A 23,180-nucleotide genomic window follows, 5' to 3' on the forward strand; every position below is an offset into this window, starting at 1 on the left:
TTTTTTTCAGAATAAAATATGTGAAATTAGGACCGGTTAAAAATATTCTTAACCAATCATTATGAAGAAAAATTAATAATACATTCTAGGTGGCTCGTTGTTGCTTGGTATTTTTTGCTTTTTCGTTTTTGCTAGTTTTGGTATATTTTGCTTTGGCCCTCATCTATCTTTTTTTCTTTTCATTTTAGCCCACCAACGTGGCCTATTTTCATTTGGTTCAAAACTTGGACTTTTGTTAAAAGTAAATTAAAAAAAATTGAATTATGGTTCAAATATGCGAAATAAATAGGCTAGTGTCAAAGCCGTGGCCTGTGACACACGACGGATCTCTACGGTTATGCATTGACTACCGTCAATTGAACAGGGTAACTGTGAAGAATAAATATCCATTGCCGAGGATCGATGAGTTATTCGATCAGTTGGGTGGATCACAGTTTTACTCTAAGATTGACTTGAGGTCCGGGTACCACCAATTGAAAATCAGGGAAGAGGATATTCCGAAGACTGCTTTTCGGACTCGATATGGACACTTCGAGTTCCTGGTGATGCCATTTGGGTTGACAAATGCCCCTGCTGCATTCATGGATTTGATGAACCGTGTTTTTCGGCACAGTTACACAAGCACAATGACATTTTTGTTTTTGTTAAATGAAGAAAGAGAAAAACATTGAGAATTTATTATTGAGAGTGTATGAATTTGAATATTTATTTTTTACTTTTAATAAATATCCTTTTATTAGTGTAAACATTTAATTAAAAAGGTTATGAATAAAAAATAAATGATAAAAATCATGACTCATGTACTTTTAAAGAATATTTGTTAAGATTATCCAATAAAAAAGCATTCCAAAACCTAACGACATAAGCACCAAAACATAAGAGCTTTGAATAGAGGATGATGGTCCATACGTACATCATATAATGGCATGGCCAAAAGCTTTAATGGTGTGATTAAAAAGTAAAAAAAAAAAAATGTTGAGTTTATTCTTAAGAGTACGTAAGTTTAAACTTTTATTTTTTAATTTTAATAAATACTCTTTTATTAGTGTAATTATTTAACTAAAAAAGTTATGAATAAAAAATAAAATATAAAAATTTTGACACATACATTTTTAAAAAGTATTTATTAAGATTACTAAAAAAATACCCGCTTAAAATATGGCAGGAATAAATACGTATTTGAATCTGGGAATCGTAAGCTGCAGTCACAAATAGTCATATAATAATCACTCATAATTATTGATAAGTGGAATCTTTTTTTTTTCCCATCAATTTCCACCATTTACTTAATTGCATAAGTTGATACACACACTTGAGTTGCACAAAAATGAGGAGAGAGAGTCAACCGTTTTTTTTTTTCCTCCCAAAATTTATTTTTTTTTCTTTGCTTGAAATCCTCCCAAAATTTATTGTTTTAACTGAAAAACTGCTAAGAAAAAACTAACGTAAATTAGTTTGTTAAAAAAACATAAATTGGCTTTAGGAATTGGTGGGGAAAAAAGAACAAATTAGGAAATGAGCAGATCAAAGAAGTTAAAGTTCATTTATTTTTTTCTGCCAAACAACTTTACAACCGGATCCGTGGCGCAATGGTAGCGCGTCTGACTCCAGATCAGAAGGTTGCGTGTTCGATTCACGTCGGGTTCAATTCCCCCACGGGTTGCCTTTTGTCTTTTTTACGAAAAGACTGGATTTCTTTATAGCGTTCATTGCAGGAAAGCTCACAAAGTCAAATCACGTGATTAATTAAAACAAAAAAGAATCACATACGCTTAATACGGAACCAAAACACTGATTTCTTTGTAAGAATTTTCATGATTTAGCTGCTTTAAAGAATGAGAAAAATAACTTTTTTTTTTTTTCAAATTTCTTCAGAAAAGAAACTAGTTAGGAATTAGGAATCTATGAAATTATGCAGATCATCAAAGTTCATGCGTCATGAAGCATTGGACTGCCAAAAAAGAAACGACGACTTTGTACACATGTTATCTGTACAGATACACAAGTCATGAAGTGCAAGTTTTGTCCAAACAAATTAACCGCCTGATATGGTAGTTTAAGACCAGATTCTTACAAAAATGTGATGATAAGCCAAGATAACCAAGAACGAAAACTCAGGAAATTATCTCCATTTGCATGGAAATGGAAAACATCTTGCAGGAAAAAGGGGAAAATAATCCGAGATGACCCTTATTCTTCGTCATCATCACTGTCGTCATAGTTTTGGCACAACGACTGGAGTACGTTACTTCTACTATTGATACTATCCTCCCTTTTCTCCTCCGCTTTTGCAAGACTTTTATCGCTGTGGCTGTTTTGAATATTATTATCGTCTAGTTTTCCTGTTTTGTTAGAATTGGAAGCTGCAATTGGTTTCATAATAACAGAAACCATGCCTGTTGAAGTCTTCAAAACGGATTTATTTTGAGCTCCAGAATCGCTTGGCTTTCCTGAAAATAACCAAAACAAAAAACTACCCAACAATCTCTACAAAATGTTCTAGGTTTATGAAAGGGGAAAGAACACGGTCTATTTGCAGAGACCAACACACAAGAGGCAACTACAATAGCTTATCAAAGGGGAAGAAAGACAACTATAATTTCAGATTGTAGCAGCTTTCCTACTTAAATAAAAAAAATTAAAAAAAAATAGCGGCTTTTATGCTTCCACGAGAACAATTTTCATTACTAAAAGAAGAAATTTTACTTCCCAAACTTGTAAAAGGATGCCCTTGCAATACATCAACAAATAAGGGGGAAACAGAAATCCTACCTTTATTGATGGAGCTATCAGAAGTACTGGTGCTTGTCAAGAAATCGGTTGGGTTACTAGGAGGTTCTGGGGAAACCTTTTGCTTCTGCATTTCAAATGTGTGGACAAACATAAGTAAATTCAGTCTTTTCCGAATAAAACATAGATAACTACAACTCTTCCTGCTATACAGGTTGAATATTTCAAATATAGAAGTTTTAACCCCTTTAACTTGGTTCATCTTGTTTTGCTTCAAGTACGGATGAGGGTTAAACTAGTGTTTCTGTTGAGTTGGGTTGCCCCTTCGAAATGTGTTGACATGTTTGTATCCCCATATCTCCCCGATTTCAGCAGGGAAAAGAAGATTTGGAACATTGCTGTACAGTGTTTGTGTTGGGCAATATGGTTAGAAAGGAAATCTGTAACCAGTAAAAAGCACTGTAATACCTTCAGACTGCTACTGGAAGTTTCACCATTGCTACTTGGAAGATGTATCAGATCACCATCATCATTGAGATCTTCATCATCAATCCGATGGACATAATCTTTTGAACTCTGCATAAGAACCCAAAAAAAAAAACACACACACACATTATAAAACAAGCTCACCACACAAGGGAGAGAAAACAAAAAAAGAAAGAAGAAAGAACTTGGACAAAAAAACACAAAACCGAGATAAATACTAACGTGGAAAACGATTGATCTTATTAGGGCTTCGATATATATATATATATATATATATACACACACACACACACATTAGAAAACAAGCTCACCACACAAGGGAGAGAAAACAAAAAAAGAAAGAAGAAAGAACTTGGACAAAAAAACATAAAACCGAGATAAATACTGACATGGAAAACGATTGATCTTATTAGGGCTTCGTCCTCCTCCTCCAATTTCTTCTCCTGCCATCATATTAACCAGCACCTCAGAGTTAATACATACCAAAGCAAATTGAATACAAAAGTCAATGCACGTAACAAAATTACCACTACTGTATCACAAGAAAATCCATCGTACCTTTTGAGCAGTAGAGCGCTCCAAGGCCTCTAGCATTGCATCAACACTAACAGCTGCATGTCTCGACTGGCAAAAAAAAAAAAAAGGTCAAGGATATACCTATGAAACAAACATCGGTGTAGATGAACAAAGAATGGACCATGACTTAGGTTCGTAAAAAAGGAATCAATGTCAAGATCATATATGCACCATGTTTATAATGCAATTTTATAACGCATTCTAAACTTTTGAAAGCCTTTATAACTGAAACCATCAAATCCAAAAGCCTCAGTACATAAGACATAAGGATTGCACGTACCTTCATGGATTTCATCTCATCTAAAGCCGCCAAGATGTCCATCTCTCTTTTAGAATCCAAGGTTCTGTTCTCCAAAGATCTCATTGCGTCCCCCATCTCTTCTTCTTCCCTTTTCCGTTTCTCCTTATCTACTTCCTGAAAAAGGGAAATTTATTCATTACCAAACTCAAAAAAACAAAACCATCTCCATTAGCAGCTTCTAAAAAAACGAAAAAAGCTTTAAAAATATAGTCGCCTCTACAGAATGGAAAGAATTATACCTCATCCTCATTACGCCAAGGTTCAAAATTCCGTGTTGCACCCGACTCAACAACGTAATCAGAATTTTGCGGGTCCGTCTTCATTGCAAGCTCCGCTGAGCATTTCGTGCACTTAAAGTAGAACCTAAATATTTGGATACCCAAATAAGTCTGCAAAATTACAGAAGTTAGTAACTTCTCACTGGGCATCATCACTTACAAAGAAATACACCAAAAATAAACGCCTACAAAATCATAAAAATTCAGGAAAAATGTTGAGCCTGGCATTCTCCAAAGTTTCACTTTCAGAAAGAAAATAACTATTTACAGCCCACTATTCCACGCAAAAAGGAAATGCTTTCAGGTATATGCCCAAAGAAATATGCCAAAAAATATAAACATCTAGAAAATAATAATAAAAAAAAGAACAATAAACCAGATTCAAAGCCAGCATCATCTAAAATTTTCATCGCAGAAAAAAAGGAACTATTTACAGCCCATTATTCCATTCCAAAAGGAAATACTTTCAGGTATCACCATGCCCAAATAAAGATGTCAAAAACAATAAACATCTACAAATATAAAAACAAATGAAATAGAAATCCAGGCAAAATATCAGAGCTAACACTTCCTCCAACTCCACTTCCATAAGAACTAATATTCCGATTTGCTTCAAAATTCAAACTATCCCATCAAATCAAATTATTTAATTCCATTTTCCCATCAATTCACATTACGCATCAATGTCTCAACGAGAGAAAACAAGAATCCAAACAAAAGGCGCAAGTTTTCACACAAAAGAAAGAAAGAAGAAAAAAAAATCCTAACCTCGCCAATGACGTCTTCCTTGCGAGAATTGAACTTGGTGCCCTTGTAGATGTAATTGCCACAGGTGTTGCAGCGGATGCTCATGGGAAGCATCATTCGGACCTTAATCTGCTGGTTCTTCGGCCTCCGAACCCTTGGAAGCTTCGAAGGGTCGAAGTCCGGCGGGTAGTACTTGTTCAACACCTTTCTCTCCCCCATTTTTCTCCCAAATCAAACTCTTCTCTGCTACTCCGAATCTCTCGAGAACTGCTTCTTCGTCGTCTTCTTTGTAATCTTTTGACCGCAGAAGAGGAAGATCGGAAAACAAATTGATGGATAATTAATAATTATAAACCCCAGCCCTCTTTTGATCGCAGAATCAGAGGGAAGAAGGAAAGCGATAATTCCCAAACCCCAGCCCTAATTTTCTTGCCTAATTGGCTAATCCCGAAGAGCAGTTAATAATGTTTGTTTTAAAAAAAAAAAATTGAGTAAATTGCACTGTAGTCCTCAAACTATTTGGATTTTATAATGCACTCCGAAGTATCAATTTTGACAAATTGCACCTACAATCTAAAATCAGTTGCAATTTAAGTCCAATAGCAAATTACATTATCAAATTGGCAGTTCAAGACATAAGATTTGTACGTAATATAGTTAGAAAAATGACGATCTTTGCCTTTCACAGTGGACCTCAATTGCAACTGTTCTAATGTTTAAGATGTAGTTTGTCAAAATTAAAAGTTTAGAGTATATTATGTAAAAAAATGAATAATTTAAGGTGTAATAGTGCAATTTACACTAAAAATTTTTACTAAATTTCAACTCAATGTATACAATTTTGACATGCCACGTAATTATCTCTTTTCTTAATTGTCTTTTATATACATTTTATTCGTTGATTTTCTTTTCATATTTAGAGATTAAAATCGAGACATTATGATGAATTTGAAATCTTTATCTCATTCTATTTCCTCTGGTTTTGAATCAAAATTTCTTGTACTAATCCTCTTACTCTTCTCACTCTTCTTATAGGTTTTTCTTTTTACCCTATTTAAAATGTTGAAACAAAAATTAAAAAAAAAAAACTAGTCCACGAAGATCCTAAATGCGCCTAAATGAATAAGGTCAAACTCAATGCCTCGATTCTATCGAACGACAACAACTTCGTTATTATTCAATAATTAAAAAAAAAAAAAAAGATCGTTATTTAGCCCCCACTTCACCTAGCATTAAAACTATCAAAGTATCACTATATATTATTACAAGTTCGTCATTTTCGCATTGGTTTTAATTTTTGTTCGTTAGTTTGTTTTTTGCTTGAATTTGTTTGTTTGTCTTTTGATTACAAATTTGTTTTATTACAATTAAGATTGTTTTTTTTTTTGGCTAAAAATTACGATAAATGCTTTTGTGTGAAAAGGCTTTCCAAAAGTTCTTTTTCGAGGTTTGAGTTGTGATTTCTTTTTTCTAATTAGTAAAAATAATGAAAGTATTTCTTTCAATGTAAAATAAAAAATAAATAATTTTTTCAATTTAAATAGAATTTTTTTTTTGTGTGGATACAATTTAAATAGAATTAATGAAAGTATATGTGTGAATGGTTGAATTCAACTTTGGCATCATTCGTGGAAAAGGGCAGTAATAGGATACGACTTTTGGTACAGAGAAGACTTTCAAGCAAAAAAAACTGGATATGTACTAACTGGTTGGGTCCCATTGTCTAATGTTTTCACTGCCAAAGCAAAACCCATAGAAAAGTATCTTACAGGAATTGTTGACACTAATGAAAATATTGAGATTATAGTATTCGTAAATAATTTTTATAAAATTTGTAGGTTATGTTCATTTACATAATTCAAATCATAATTTTAATTGTGTATGTGAGAGTAAAATATTATAAAAAAAAATTAAAATTAAATTTTTATTAAAAAAAATATTGTAATAATATAACTTGAGTCATAAAATAAATAAGGCATGAGCTAAATCACCATGTGAGTGGGGTCAATTCAAAGGTTATTATTAAATTCCACTGTGGGTCTGCATGTTCTCTCTCCCACTAAATTATAATCTATTAAAAAAATATTATGATTCTTTTTTCCTTTCTCCAGCGGTGGATTAAAAGCCTGTTTGGTTCATGTATTTACACTAATAATTTTTAATTTTGACATTTGAAATTTAAATATTTTACGAGAGAAAAATATTATAACATAATCAAAATCATTAGTTAAACGCATAATACAAACGAGCTCTAAAACACTTCACTGCCGGAGAATCATCCCTAATAAACACCGCATCATCAAACAAGATCAAAAGTAACCCAAATGAGAATTGAAACCAGAAAAAGAAAAAGAAACAAACTAATTGAGCAAATCATTGAACGTTCGTTTACTTCTCTTGGTTAAATGGCGATGAAGATATAATATTTTGAGCAGAATGACTGAGAATATTTTGTGTTATTTTTCGATAATGACTAATGACTGTGAAGATCTTGTATTCTTTTTCGATTATGTGACATCCTGCCGAGGGGGCGTTATATATAGGTCATAAGGAAAAACAAATCACATGTTTTCCTGGGATATGTGTTTGAATTTATCTTTCTATTTCCATAAAATTTATTTAAGTTAATGATGTAAGTAACAAATTTTGTGACGTCTATAAGGGACGTTACAAATAATGAGTGAACTTGATTAATCAAATAACTAAATTTGCATAAGTTTTAACTTCAATAATTGGTGTTATTCGAAAGAAACTTTGCCCACCACGAATTTTGTTTGAGAATTTAAGATGCCGCTCTTGCCAGTAAAATTACTGGTCGGGGTAGGTTCCTCGTCACCTTCTGAGTCGAAGTGGGCCAATGATGACCCTCACTGCTACCGGAAATGCGAACTCCAACGACGGCGGTGGTGGCAACTTTGGCCACCTCAGACGGTGGCACTCTAGTGGAAATCGTACGAGAAAAATAGATGGATTTTCTTTGTCTCATTGCTTTAGGTCTATAAAAACGGGAATCACGTCGATCAAAAGTCGAACAACGGAGATATTAATATTGAAAGTTTTATTACTCTCCGAAACATTCGTCATTGATTGCCGCAATTTTCAATCAAAGTGGCGGTCGCATGACACGTCAACAAACTCAGCTCATTGAGAGCAATCTGATAGTATAGATGGTGTCAAAACCCAACGCCGAAACTCCATCAGGGTAGCTATCATGCATAGAAAAGATACTTTTTTTAGTCAAATGAGGTGTTGTACACCTCGTTCGTTTCGCTGATTCGAGTTTAGAATTTGAGTTTTATTACAGTAAAAAACTCTCATAAACAGTCACATCTAACTTTTTTGCTACAGTAAAAAGCTCTGACATAAAATCACATCTCAACTCGAATTCTAAACTCGAATCAGCGAAACGAACGAAGTCGTAGTCTCCTTCTTTTTTTTTTTCCTCTACGGAACTAATCATTTTGGCCCGTATATTTATAATCAGATGATGTGAACAATTTCACCGTAGTATATATTTTTTCATTTTTTTATTTTTGAAACTCATCCTTGCATGTATAAAAGATATTTATAATTAATATTTCACAAGTCTTATACATGCCCCTTTTTAGTTTATAGATTCGACAAAGTGGACGTTTTGATTAATAGATTCAAAATCATGATTTATAATTATTCTCGGTTTACGTGTGTTTTTATGAGAAAAAATACTGTGACGAGTCACGAATCATGATTCGAACCATGACACGAATTCTCATACCAAACTACTAGTAAAATTTGTTTCTAAAATTATTTTCCTAAAAACTACACACTTCATAAAAAATACTAGGAACACGTGTACTTGTAAATGCCAGATTATATATTGTAAATATCAGATTATACAAAAACAAGTATTTTGTGTTTTTGTAAAAAACAAAATGTAATACTAGTTGTCACAGTTGTCATTTTCACCAAAATAACAAAACTTTTTTTTTTCTAAAAAAAAGGACAAAAATAATTAAATGCATGAATTTGGATTGTTTTTTTGTCATTGTTCATCCTTCTTAATTCCCTATGGTGTAATGTCTTTGTGGAGGGGCATGGAGTGGGCCCGTCAACAGCTATATTGGATTTGGAGTGCCCGTTTGGGATTATTTTCAAAATACTGTTTTTAACTCCTTTCTTTTAAAAAAGCTCATCAGATCAAGGTGTTTAGAAAATTCTGTTTTTATTTAACAGCTTTTAAAAATTATTGTCAATAAATAGATTTAAAAAAACGCGTTTGTAATTTTTTTTTACAATTATTTTTATTGTCATTATCTAAATTTATGAAATAACTATAATAATATAACTTTATTTTTTATCTTACCCATTTTATTTTTATACAAAATTAAAAATATATAATTTTTAAATATTTATTTAAAAATAGAAAATATCTAATAAATATACATTGTTAAGTTTTGCTCAAATGTTATTGACAATTATCAAATGTTTAAAAATAACAACATTAATTAGAAATTTAGGGCCCGTTTAGTTCGTTGATTTGAGTTGAGATGTGACTTTGTGTGAAAACTTCTTATTGTAGTAAAAAAGTTAAATGTGACTGTTTTTGAGAGCTTTTTACTGTAACAAAACTCGAATCGGTGAAATGAACATGACCTTAGTATTTTACTTTTTAGAAATATTTTTGATAATAAATTAAAAGTTTTTTTAGTATTTTGGTGTAAAAATATTATGAATACTGACATTAAAAATATAAATGAAACTAAGAACAAATATTTGTGCTAAAGTATTTACTTTTAATTCATTATACATCTCCACAATAATTTTATAAGTAATTTACCAAACACTTGAAATTTTACTTCTGATAGCAGTTTTGGAAATAAATTTAGTAAACACTACAAGGTTTTGGCGAACAAATTTTGATTAATAACACAATATTCAACAACAACAAAAATTTTTAACAGCATAATAATATTAAAACTGGCCTAAAGGGGGAAGGGGCTACGACGTTGAGATCTGGCGATAACCATGACGTCAAGATCTAGTGAAGTAGAGAGGCGCTGCATCGTGGATATCTGGCCGGGGAGGGGGTTGCTACAAAGCCGATGGTGTAGCCTTGCAATTAATGGTTAGTTTGTTTTGAGGGTTTTGGATTGATTTTAGATCAAAATTCATGGTTCGTTATAATGTTTTTCTCTCACAAAAAATTTAAATTTTTAAAAATAGAATTATAAATTATAATTATGAACCCATAAACTAAACGTTACAACTTATAATCTATATCAAAATTTGAGAAGACCTTTTGACGTGTACCGCGCGCTTGTGGTGGTGCCGTGGTAACCTTTGTAGGCCCCTGGACGACCATGATCTCATTGTTGTTGGGGATCAACAAGTGAAGTTCGCCAAAGAATGCGTGCTCATCAGCGCATGGAGGAGGCTCGACGACGTTATGAGGGTTATTGTGTGCAGAAGCTTGAGAGCCCTGAGACTGTACTTCACTTTTGCACTACATATCATACGGCGTAGTTGAAGGGGAGAAAGAGTAAACGACAGTGGGCGGGGGATAGGTTTTTCGTTTATGTTTTAATTTTATCACTTTTTTGTTATTTTTATTTCACAATTGAAGGAAAATGACCAAAATGCGCTCCTTATAATATAAGAACGGTAAAAAAACAGAGCCTGTTTGGTAAATAGATTAGTTCCCTGATTTGAATCATGATTCGTGGTTTGTTATAGTATTTTCTCTCACAAAAAATATACGTAAATCGAAAATGATTCTAATCACACGGTTCTAATTTATGAACTAAACGGACTCAAAATATTTTTCAATTGGACCGCCAATCACCAATAGAACTAATTAAAGGGCCACTTGTCAAGATTTTAAGTTTAGGGATTGATTTTCCATCAGCAAAAAACTTAGGGTACCCATGCAAAAAAAGAAAATCAAAAAATTAAATGTACATAGGAGTAAATCAAAAAATAAAAAAAAAGGAAAAAGGAAAAAGATTCCATTCGGAAATTCAGGAGAGATTCACAAGGTTGACTAACTATTTAATCATGAATCTTGAAGCCTCGCCATTTATCTACTTTCTCTGCGCAGTCTCTTGTCCGTTCTCTCTCTCTCTCTCTCTCTCTCTCTCTCTTTCTCTCTGCCGGACGGAGCTTTGTGAATCGAAGAGAGAGGTTCGAATCATGCTCTTCTCTTTGCTTTCTTTCTTTTTTTTTTTCGTTGATTCAATGGAAAATGAAACCATATTTGAGGAAATTGTAAATTTTTTCGCGAATTTTCGTTATTGTTTGGTTTTGTTGGTCAATTTGTATAATCAAACATGTTTTCGTGAAATCTATGCATTTTTTCTTCTCGGAAGGTGTATGATCGTCATGTAATGATGTTATATTGTTTGTTGGCTTAGAGAACCTGATTCTTCCCCCCCCCCCAATTCTGTGGGAATTAACTGAGTAGATCCACAATTTTTTTATAAAAAAAAGTTGTAATTAATTAGGTTTGATTCTGATAAAGTTGAATTTGTTATTTTATGTTTCTATGTTCGATTCTGGAATTCAGTGCAAAACCGCTTTGTTTTTCTTCAATAGGAATCCTTGATCTCTGCAATCTACACAGTACTTTCATTTTATTATTATTATTATTTGCTAAGAATATGTACAGTAGTTTAATATGAATTTCTCCTCTTTCTGCGATAGATATTTTTCTGGGACTCTTTGTATGATATTTTGCTTCAATTTTGAGCAGGGAAAATGGCTGTTACGGTGAAGAAGATGGCATTAATAGTTGCCCTTTTTGGTATCTTATCCTTCATACTGGGAGTTATTGCGGAAAATAAAAAGGTAATTCTAGTTTTCACTATCTGAACTTTGTTATTTTGCTTCCCCTTCCTCATAAATCTGATTCGTATTTGGATATTTTTTGCCATAAAGTTGTTAGAATTTGGCTGAAATTTGGTGCCTGTTCTGCTAATTGAAAATTTATGGAACTCATCAATTCCTTGTTGGTGGAGAAATCTAATTGAATTGTCATCCAATAGTTCACTTTCTTTTTTTTTTTTTTTTTGGGGGGGGGGGGCGGAATTTTCAGACTTGATGACCTCTTGAGATGTTTATTGGAAAGTCCAGTTGTTTGTGTAAACACATTCCTTCAGAAAATTAAAAAAAAAAACTATATATCATGCTAATCATATCCTATTTTGATTTCATGGACAGTTGGATAATGTATAAATAATTTTGTTGAAATATACCTTGAACAACACAAGCAATAAAGCCAGAATAGCTCTTAATTCTAATCGAAAACTTGTTTATAGTTTGTTCAGTTTTGAAAACCACATCGATTCTATTTTTATATTTTCATATTCTTGTCTACTGTCTAAAAATTCTTTGCTTCAACATCTTACAGCCAGCAGCTGGAACCCCAGTCACAGGAAAAGATGTAGTAATCTGCAAATATCATTCTGATCCAACAGTTGCTTTGGGGTATCTGTCTTTTGCATTTCTCCTAGTATCGACAGTGGCTGGGCTGTTTTCATTGTTTTATCCCTACAAAGGAAAGTCCGTTCCACAATCTGCTTTGTTCAGGAGCGGTAGTTTTGTTGTTTTCTTCAACATCGCTTTGTAAGTATGCTTTCCTCTTTTTCATAAGTATGCGATTTTTTATTTTTTATTTTTAATCTGCAAGCAACTCAAGCGTATCTTTTGATATTTTTGAGTTTCAATAGGTCTTATAGAGGTTCTTTTCCATGCTAAAATGAGGCACTAATAGGGTTCAGTTAGTTTATACATCTTAAATTAAGCACATTCTCTTTCTTAATAATGTTAACTTCCCTTCATAACCAACGAATTCTAAACTCTACACGATTAAGCGGGCGGCCATATATTCCTTGTCAAGAAAATTGGAATACTTGCAAATGAAAATCAATCATCAAGCCACTTAAAAGGATAAAGTTTCTTACATATTTCGGCTCGTTAAGACTTTAGACTGCAGATAGCATAAGTGCATAACAGCTTCTTCTGCACCATTTCACTTCTCAATTAGATGTGCTTTGTGGCATACCACCTTATAACCCAGTAATTAGTTGGAAGCTTAACTTATGTATTTCTAAATTTGGTGGATTTGATCAAGTAATCTTACTTGAAATTGCTACATTTTTCATGTTGACGAGATTAAATTTGATTAAGATGGTATTACATTAGCCCTTTTCCTCTCTTCTAATGTTGTTTTGTCTGTTATGGTGGTACTACGCAGGTTCACAGCGGGACTAGCTGCCGCGCTCCTGCTATGGCCTACACTCACAGAGCAACTCCACATCTTACACAACGTCCACCGCAATCTTAACACGGAGTGCCCTACTGCCAAGACTGGGCTCCTCGGCGGCGGCGCGTTCATGTCCCTTGATGCCTCGCTCTTCTGGTTGGTTGCCCTGATGTTGGCGGACAATGCCCGAGAGGACTACTTTGATGAGGCGGAAAAGGATCCTAAGGGTGAATATGGTCAGATCACAATTAGTGAACTTGAGGGGAATGGGACTGCAAAAGTGACTGCATAAGCTACTATATAATAGATAAGGATAAGTGTAAAAACTTGGTTTATTTTCTTTCCTTTCTGCTTTTGAAATATGAATCTGGCTATTAAAAAAAAAAACCTTGATAATGCCGTCGGTTATTTTCCTCGCGTTTATCGTCCTATGCATGCGGTGAAGAACTACATTATAAGTCTCATATGTATGTATGTATGTATTATAATTAGTTTAAAACATGTAGTAATGATCTATAACATTACTCTTATCACTTTTGTATTTTATCCTTTTTGTCACATTAAAAACAAAGAAAAAGCTTTTGTTGTCCAATTTAGCGGCTTAAATGCGGCGGCTTTTGTTCCAAGTTGCAACTCCAGACAACGTCCATAGAAAGCACATGGCCTTCAATTTCATTAAAACAATGAGAACGACGTTAACGTATATTGTATTATACATCGACATCTACGCATTATAATTTCTATAATTTTTTTTTGAAGCACTTCTAATTTATATAATAAGTGTTTAGTGAGTATAAAGTTCATTTATCCTTACCACCCGAAAAAAAAAAAAGGTCGTGTACATCGTAATACCTATCTATGTGATTATTAAGATTGAGAGTTTAAAGCCTAGTTTATTTTACTAACTTGAGTTTTTAATTTTAATTTTGTTACAGTTAAAAATTCTCATAAAAAGTCACATTTAATTTTTTCTGCTACAGTTAAAGCTCTCTCATAAAATCACATCTCATAAAAAATCGTATTTAACTTTTTCTGTTATAGTTAAAGCTCTCTCATAAAATTACATCTCAATTCGAATTGAAAATTCGAATCAACAAATTAAACGAGGCCTAAATCTCTCTTATTTTTTTGTTTTTTTAAGAAAAAGCTACTTACCGTAGCGGTTCTAATATTTTAGTCATGAAACCAATAGAGCAAGAATGTTTGTTTACTCTCTCAATTAATGCTAATATTTCACTCGATAAGTAATCGTGATTTTCACGGAGCAATGATTTTTTTTTTCTTTTTTGAAATTCATAAAGCAATGATTTAGTTACGTTGTTAAGTTAAATAGGAATCGTTTTTTTTTGGAGTTTAATACTTTTTGATAAACTTTATTATGAAGAAATTCCCACACCAATCAGCCCCACCCCAGTTGTCATGAGCTGGACAGGAGGACCCAAACACATCTTCTGTGAAAGGTATTTTGGGCAAATGGATATATGAAGGCAAATGCAATAACTTACTAATAATAACTAGCTCTTTCTCTTTTTTTTTTCTTTTTTTTTAAAGAGAAAAAAAAAAAAAACGGGGAACAATTTCTTTCCGGCAAAGCATGTGGTGAAGTCAAAAGTCATAATAAGAAATATCCACAGGATAGGCTCGTCTCAACATATTTTAGGTTTTCTGAGGTTTTTGCCTCTTAAATTTAAGTTGCCTTTGAACATTTAATTGTGATAATTGAGTCTTAAACTTTATGTGATATTGCGGAGTGTACTAAATTAATAAGGATGTTGAATTTTAAAAAAAAAAAAAAAAAACCACACAACGTGCATATAGTATGACGTATTTTAATTGTTCATTCAAAATTTCAAGAGTAATCTTAACTATGAGTCATGATTTTATCATTTATTTTTTATTCATAATTTTTTTAGTTACATAATTATACTAATAAAAGAGTATTTATCAAGAATAAATGATAAAAATTTAAATTCATACACTCAAAAAAAATTCTCTATTTTTTCATTCTCTCACTTCAAACAAGTTTATTTAACGTATATAAGGATATTTTTGTCCGAATATTGATCATTGTCAGCAATTTGGAACGCTACACAACACTTTATTAAATTCAGGAATAATTTATTAAAATTAAAAGTTTAAAAGATAATCTGCTTAAATTATTAAAGAGCCGTTCGGTTTGCTAATTTAAATTTTTAATTCGAGTTAAGATGTGATGTTATGTGAGAGTTTTTTACTGTAGTAAAAAAGTTAAATGTGACTATTTCTGAGAATTTTTTACCATAGTGAAACTCGAACCAGTGTCAAATACGTGTTATTTCATTAATTTAACTGAACTTAATTATTTGTTTAGTTTAGATTATTCTGGTTTCTTGCCGAAGAGTCTAATCCAATATACCACAACGCATGGGACAAAAAGCCCCAACAAAAGACACATTCCATCTTTTGTTATTCCTGTTCATAAATTGTGTCAGAATTCAGAACAATTGTTCGTTTACTGTTTGATTTTATCTCTTAACTTGTCAGACAAATCCAACCGTAGGATACTCGAAGTCAAACCGTTCTAAAGAAAACAATTATGACAAGTCTCTTTTCATGTCCCAAATGTCATTAAATCATCAGCACAGAATTCAACGACATGATTTTCCGTGCATGTTGATCTCTCTCTCTCTACTTACCGACTTCTTTTTTTTTTTTTTTTTGTGGCTAATCCTACTTACTAATAGTGCTCAATTAGCTCTTTTGTGCTATCTTTTTAGTTCTCATCAACTCATCTACCTTTCCTTTTTTGGGCAAATGTTCTCACCTTTGAACACAACTTGTCCCTCCCAAGTTTTCTTTCCTCGGCAAGAATTTGTGTCTCTTTTTTTCATATCTGTTGTTCTTTTTCATATTTTGTGTTTGTGTTGTAATTTTCTCAATTGATCTTCAAGTTTTTGGGCTTGGATCTTTCTTGGGTGCTAAGTATATTCACTTCCCAATTCAGAGAAAAACTCGCAAAACCCACTTCTCTTTCACTGATTTATCCTCAACCAAACAGTTTTCTGCTCATGGGGTTGTTGAAAGGCATCAATTTTCATGGTGGGTTTCTTGTTTTTGTCTTCTTGCTGTTCTTTATAGCTATGGTTAAATCAGTAGAGGGAATTGGAGTCAACTGGGGAACACAGTCAACGCACCCTTTGCCTGCTGCCACGGTGGTGAAGATGTTAAAGGACAATGGGATCCAAAATGTCAAGCTTTTTGATGCTGATTCCACTATATTGAAAGCTCTTGGGAATTCTGGGATTCAGGTCATGGTGGGAATCCCAAACGACATGCTCAATAGTTTGGCTAATAGTGAAAAAGCAGCTGAGAATTGGGTGTCCAAAAACTTGTCCTCACACGTTGCCAATGGTGTAGGTGTAAGGTAATACTAGAACTGCTAAAAATCCTCTTTTAGACTGATGGGCAATTCTGCAAGAAAATGATTGATAAAAAGTTTTTTTGTTTTTTTGAATTTTTGAATTTGAAGTCGGGATTTGAACTCCTAAACCTTGTGATAGAGTTGGGTGTGATTTTCCGTTGAGCTACCTTTAACGTTATTTTACATGAGATATTTCCTTTGTTCCTTAGAAAAAACTGTGACAATTGACCAGCTCTGATTGGCTTTGTGGTGATGAATTGGGATTGGTTAGGGAAATGTTTTTTTGTTTTTTTCTTCTAATTAAATTAGTGTGAAAATATATGGTATTCATTTGGTTTGGTGGTTCTGATATGATGTACCTTACAACTACTTGTATTTCTTTCCATATTTCTTTATGTTGGGATGATAGATATGATTGTGGCGCCTTTAAAATAATCACCACCTAAACTACATATTTTTAGGGGGAAAAAGTAACATATCTCAACATTTTTCTTCTATATACAAATTCTTTTTCCTCTGGCAAAAGTACATGGAATTCAGAACATAAAAGAAAAGGAGTTATCTTTCTTTTCTTTTTCTTTTTTTTTTCCTCCCTTTCTTGTCGCAATAAAAGAAATTTAACAAGTGAAGCATCTGCTGAGATTGACGAGGTATTTGATTTTGTAAACAGAGAAGAATCACACTCAAAATGAACCTAAACCATATACTTGAGAGAGAAATTAAGAACTTAGAACCTGTTTTTTAAGGAACAAATCACTTTTGTATGTTGTTTAAAGTTTAATAACAGATTTGGACTTCATAGACCTATTTCATTGTAAACTAGAGAAAAGAGAACATATTTCTTCTGCCGTAGACTCACAGAATATACTTGAACCTCTTTTTTTGCTTGAAAATGTACTTGAACCTCTTAGCAACTCATATATTAGATCTTATTACACAGCACAAAACAACTGCAAAGTTTCATAAAGAGTTCTTAGTTGAAACTTTCTAGTTTGAATAAAGATATTGCGAAAGTAGTGAATAAGTGATTGACAGTTACAAGGTTCAGCTTGGACTTGATGTTCTCTGTCAGAACTTGTTCACTTCTTTTTCATGTGTCCTTTGCAAGGACTTATTCATATCTACATGTCTTTTGCAAGGTATGTTGCAGTTGGGAATGAACCTTTCTTGGCAACCTACAATGGCAGCTTCCTTGGGACAACTTTTCCCGCTCTTCAAAACGTTCAGTCAGCCATAGCGAAAGTTGGTTTAGGCAACCAAGTTAAAGTCACTATCCCTCTAAATGCTGATGTGTATGGCAGCTCGAGCGACAAACCTTCAGATGGCGACTTTCGATCAGACATCCGTGATCTTATGCTCGAAATAATTAAGTTCTTGAGCGACAATGGCGCTCCCTTTACTGTAAACATCTACCCCTTCATCAGCCTCCACAATGATCCTAACTTCCCCGTTGATTTTGCCTTCTTTGATGGCAACTCCAATTCCATAAATGACAATGGAAGGATCTATCAGAATGTGTTCGATGCAAACCATGACACCCTTGTATGGGCTCTGCAGAAACATGGATATGGAAACATGTCAATTATTGTCGGTGAGATTGGCTGGCCTACTGACGGAGACCGCAGCGCAAATCTGCAGTATGCACAGCGGTTCAACCAAGGGTTCATGACCCGGTTCAATGCCGGGACAGGAACCCCAATGAGACCAGGCACCATGGAAGTCTACCTGTTTAGCCTTATTGATGAAGATCACAAAAGCATTGAGCCAGGTAACTTTGAACGCCATTGGGGTCTGTTTTACTTCGACGGGACAGCCAAGTACCAGCTGAATCTCGGAACCACAAGCTCAAATGCGTTAGTACCCGCAAGCAGTGTAAGTTATCTGGCTCAACAATGGTGTGTTTTGTCTTCATCAGCTAACCTGGATGATCCACAAGTGGTGCTGAGCGTGAGCTATGCTTGTGCAAATGGAGATTGCACACGTCTTGGATATGGTACTTCTTGTGAAAGCTTGGATTCTCGCGGGAACATTTCGTATGCATTCAACAGTTACTACCAGATAAATGACCAGCTTGAGAGTGCCTGTAAATTCCCAGATGGCCTTTCAGTTGTCACCAACCAAGACCCCTCAACTGGAGACTGCAAATTTAGGATCATGATCCAACTGCCTTCTTCCTCAAGTAATGAAGGAGGAAATGTGGGAGGAGTTGGACATCTTGAAAAGCCTGTTGGTTTGATTCTGTTTGTGTTGGTGATTCTCTTTGTGATTTTGTGATTATAGGCTTTTGTGATTTTCTTGTATTATTATTATTATTATTTTCCATTTGTTATTTATATAGGATATGTTAAATGTCACATGCTGTGATTATTAATTTGGGGCTGGGGCCTGGAATTTCAGTGAAAGATTGTAGATAGTATACATGTATTCATGGGGACTAAATCACCTGCTAATTTTTATGCAATTCAATTTGATTAAAATCCAGGTTATGGTCAACCAATTCTAGAAACAAAACCTTATTGATTTTTTTTTTTTTTTTTTTTTGAGAATTCTTTGGTAGAAAGGGAAAAAAAAAATCTAATTGTTTTATTTTAACATGATTTGGATCAGTCATAAACACGCACTGCTTGTAAGAATACCTTACGAATATAAAAGTTTTTTTTTTTTTTCCTTTTGCTTAACATCTTCCATTTTTATCTCAATCTAAATCATAATAAATAAACAAACATATATTGAAGCTCCACGTCATTCATATCAAAAAGTTGTATGAACAGGATATCCAAAATAACTAATAAAACTACAAAGACAGAGTAAGTAGGGAGGATAAACAACAACAACAACAAGCCTTAATCCCAACTAATTGGGGTCGGCTATATAGATTTCACTTTTCCACACAACTCTGTTCGAAATTAAGTAGGGAGGATAAGCACACCATAAATCCCTTGATATTATTATTTATTTATTTTATTCATTTAGCAAGTGAAATGAAGAGAGCGAATCTACCGGGTACGCGGGCTTGGATCATCCAGCAACAACTTAGTCAAACCCGATGCTTCCGAAGGTACTCTCTTGATCTTATATCAGCCTGCATTTCATATAAGAGTGAAAACTAGAACTTATGAATATCATATCCCTCTACATTGTGTCTAACAAAGAAGAAAGAATCAAAGTAGAACGACTGAGTTCGTCATGGTCAAAGATCAATAAGAGAAGGAGTGGAATTATTCTTGCCAATTTTCCCTCATTAAACCATGAAAGGATTCCAATCTAAAGTAGCTAATAGACAATAACTTTGTCCTGAAGTAGAAAGGCTAATATTGCTATAGCAGACATTCAAAGTTTTCAGGGAGTATCTAGTTATTTCACCTGGCGGATAGGCTCGGGCACACGATACTTGCAAGTCATTTTAACAATTGCGACGGCAGTATCGAGCGACATTCGGTGACCAATCGAAACAAATATTGGCTTCAATGAGCCTCCTGTAGATCTCATTGCCTTGAAAGAGAGGGGGAAAAAAGAGAGTTAATCATCAAAGCACTAATCTATCAAAATTTAAACTTGAGGCAATAATAACTATGATAAGGATCATGAGCACATTTCGAATTGGAAATGGAAAGAGCAAAAGAAGCAAAAATGGACAAAACAGAAAGTTAAGAACATTAACAATTCTTAGCTCAGCGTTGATAAAAGCGCTATTTAGCTCACTTCTAAGTAAGTAAACTACTCACACGTATGGAATATATGGCATGGAAAAGGATTTAAGGATCTATATCGATCAACTGGAACCAAGCTACCAGGGATCAAAAATAAGAAAGGCCTAGAAATTAGAATGATAATGATTTTCTTTTTGCTAACTGAATGTGCTAATTATAGTTGAAACTTAAAGAAACCTCCTTTAAAAAGTATCAGAGGGTAGCAATCTCAGCAACCCTTTATATTGTAGATTTCACTAGTTTCATTAGGGGGGCAAAAGAAAAGTCTTAATTCTTACCACTCCCCATATGCGTCCCGAATCTCCTGTCAAAGTAATGAAATCTTCAGCAAGATGTTCTCTCGCTTTAAGAAGTTCCTTCACTCTAGACAGTGTAAGACCATCCACATGATGCAGCTGATAGATACAAAAGATAAACTTTACAACGACTACGCAGATGGCATCAACATAAAGAATCAATTCATTGTGTCACAACTAAAGCAGGTAACGTAATTGAACTCTGAATTGGCAGAGAACTGAGAACTGATAGTGCCCACATCATGATTGTTCCTGGATCTGGATGATTATTTCTTGTAATCCTATTCTCTGTATTCTAGCAATACAAAGACCATTATGATAATTGTTAAACATTCCAATACATACAAAACTTTTATCCATATAGTAAAGAGAGAGGCATACTAAATGTACACGCACATATTTTAGAGTGTAAATAGAGTCAAGGACCCACATTCTTTCCGACCCCAATAGTAGGGAGATTAGCCAGCACGCCTAAATGACAAGCTAAGCCAAAACCTAAGGAAAAAAAAGGGGGTAAAGTTTAGAACCATTCTACAATTCATTATTGGACCATGGTGCTTTGATTGCTTCACATCAATTACAACTTGCAATCTTAACAGGATTAATCATCTCAGTAAAATATAATCACGAAGTTTTCTCTTGCAAAATTAGTACTAACCAAACATCTAAGCAAGCAAGAAAAAAAAAATTTCCTGAATTTCTTGGAAATTCATTATGATTATCGAAGGACTAAGCAGTGGGATTAGCAACAGATTGCCTCCATGCTCTGGTTCAACAGACATCATATTTTATATAGTTATTTATGCAATGCCCCATCAATATACAAATATACCTTGCATTCATTTTGTAGTTCAACAGGATGTTAATAGGGAGGACATAATTTATAAAATCCATGTTCACAATAATGTCAAACTACTCACCAGCTCAGAAGAGTTAAATCAAACAAAATGTTCACGCCCAAATCATTATTGAAACAAAAGGCTCTTTTGTGCTCCATCTACAATTCACAAAGACTACGTATTCCAATTCATATTTGTGGTAAAACACTTGCCTCGGGGATGAAGTACTCCATTTCCATCAACCATTAGCACCTGTAATCATGGAAAGTGTAAACTCTTTGCTTTGGATGAAGATTGATATTGTTAAGTATAAGATTCACCTGCGGGTAGAAAGGATTGGCATTGTTTTTCATTTTCTCCAAAAGCTCTAGAAGCACTGGGGCCTATAAGAAATAGCATCAACAAAAATCTTCAAATAAATGAAAGATCAAACGCATGATTAAAAATACGCTTAAACATGAATATTTATATAATCCCATATGAAAAATATCATTGAAAGTAAGTTAAACCAATTTGCAGCACCAAATTAAAACTTGTAATCCTACCCAAAAAAAAAAAAAAACCCAAATGAAAATAAAAGACCCAAAATCATTTATAGAATCAAAAGGGTACAAGAAATACAAAACATTTTCTTTTTGCCTATCCCAGTCTCTTTTACATTTTCCCAGAAACCAAACAGAAAATCAAAACTAGAGGACGGACCTCTCTGAAGGCAAGGAAGCCAGGAACGTAAGGCACGTGAAGAGTGACGACAGAGAAGTCTTCATAGACAACTCGGAGGCTATGGAGCTCCAAAACCACGAGAGTCCCACAAGCCACTGACGGGTCTTCTTTCGAAAAGCTTATGTCGACTCCACCCACGTACCTCAAAGCCTCCGTTGATACGAATTCGTCTTCCGCGATCAGCTTCTTCTTCATGGAATCTTGGGATCTGAAAAACAAAAACAAAAAAAAGAAAAAAGAAAAAGGAAATCAAATTCAATCCATGTTTTTGTTTATGTGGGATTTATGAGTTATTCTTGCTTTGCATACTCTTCCCAGTTTGATGGAGGAGGAGCAGGTTCTGTTCCGCATTGGGATTCGTTGTCCGTGTCCAGGTTAGAGTTAGCCATGCGACCAAACAGAGAGGATACGCCTGTGCGGTTGCCAGGGGAAGAACCAGCGACGGGGAGTTGGGAGACGAGACGACGACAAGTTAAGGCCTCTATTCACCGATCTAATTTTCAATTCTAATTTTATTAAGAGTGAAAATTTTAATAAAAAGTCACATTAATTTTTTTTATTATAATAAAAATTATTATATAAAATTAAATTTTAACTTAAATTAAAAACGTAAATTCACAAATTAATAACATATTATCGATAAATAATTTATTTACGTCCATTGATCAGTAAATATATTCTTTTACAACTTAATAATTAAATATTTACAGATAAATATGCTATTATATTTAAAAAGGTTTTTAAAATATACCATTTATTAGTAAGTATTATTTTTGAAAAACTTGGCATATGCGTTTATAAAATTTTAAAACCCTCCTATATCATTCTTGTTGAATTCATGAAAACATACGGTAG

The 23,180-nt window shown here is 33.6% G+C and overlaps 4 protein-coding genes and 1 non-coding gene across 5 annotated transcripts; 3 read left to right on the top strand and 2 right to left on the bottom strand.

Moving 5' to 3' along the window:
* The first annotated feature begins 1,575 nt into the window (after positions 1-1,575).
* Positions 1,576-1,647, top strand: TRNAW-CCA. Its single transcript has one exon. It is a non-coding gene; the product is annotated as a tRNA-Trp (tRNA).
* Positions 1,648-1,919: 272 nt separating this feature from the next.
* On the bottom strand, positions 1,920-5,542 carry LOC21398023 (coiled-coil domain-containing protein 94 homolog). The gene is made up of 8 exons (XM_010097176.2): positions 5,140-5,542; positions 4,333-4,482; positions 4,073-4,207; positions 3,775-3,840; positions 3,606-3,659; positions 3,199-3,306; positions 2,773-2,857; positions 1,920-2,450 (listed from the first exon to the last, which is right to left on the bottom strand). The coding sequence occupies exons 1-8, from the start codon at positions 5,335-5,337 to the stop codon at positions 2,191-2,193; spliced, it is 1,056 nt and encodes a 351-aa protein (XP_010095478.1). The 5' UTR covers positions 5,338-5,542; the 3' UTR covers positions 1,920-2,190.
* A 5,629-nt stretch (positions 5,543-11,171) lies between these two features.
* LOC21398025 lies at positions 11,172-13,949 on the top strand. Its single transcript, XM_010097178.2, has 4 exons — positions 11,172-11,277; positions 11,846-11,940; positions 12,503-12,717; positions 13,349-13,949. Exons 2-4 carry the CDS (start codon positions 11,851-11,853, stop codon positions 13,647-13,649), a joined length of 606 nt encoding a protein of 201 aa, XP_010095480.1. The 5' UTR covers positions 11,172-11,277; positions 11,846-11,850; the 3' UTR covers positions 13,650-13,949.
* A 1,991-nt stretch (positions 13,950-15,940) lies between these two features.
* LOC21398026 (glucan endo-1,3-beta-glucosidase 5) lies at positions 15,941-19,258 on the top strand. The gene is made up of 2 exons (XM_010097179.2): positions 15,941-16,760; positions 17,897-19,258. Exons 1-2 carry the CDS (start codon positions 16,405-16,407, stop codon positions 19,029-19,031), a joined length of 1,491 nt encoding a protein of 496 aa, XP_010095481.1. The 5' UTR covers positions 15,941-16,404; the 3' UTR covers positions 19,032-19,258.
* A 240-nt stretch (positions 19,259-19,498) lies between these two features.
* On the bottom strand, positions 19,499-22,793 carry LOC21398027 (endonuclease V). The gene is made up of 8 exons (XM_024165031.1): positions 22,635-22,793; positions 22,305-22,533; positions 21,923-21,985; positions 21,815-21,854; positions 21,194-21,258; positions 20,746-20,862; positions 20,121-20,249; positions 19,499-19,839 (listed from the first exon to the last, which is right to left on the bottom strand). Exons 1-8 carry the CDS (start codon positions 22,712-22,714, stop codon positions 19,795-19,797), a joined length of 768 nt encoding a protein of 255 aa, XP_024020799.1. The 5' UTR covers positions 22,715-22,793; the 3' UTR covers positions 19,499-19,794.
* Between the last annotated feature and the right edge of the window lie 387 nt (positions 22,794-23,180).

The sequence above is a fragment of the Morus notabilis genome, unplaced genomic scaffold (genome assembly GCF_000414095.1).
Source record: "Morus notabilis unplaced genomic scaffold, ASM41409v2 Scaffold699, whole genome shotgun sequence".
Classification (NCBI taxonomy): domain Eukaryota; kingdom Viridiplantae; phylum Streptophyta; class Magnoliopsida; order Rosales; family Moraceae; genus Morus; species Morus notabilis.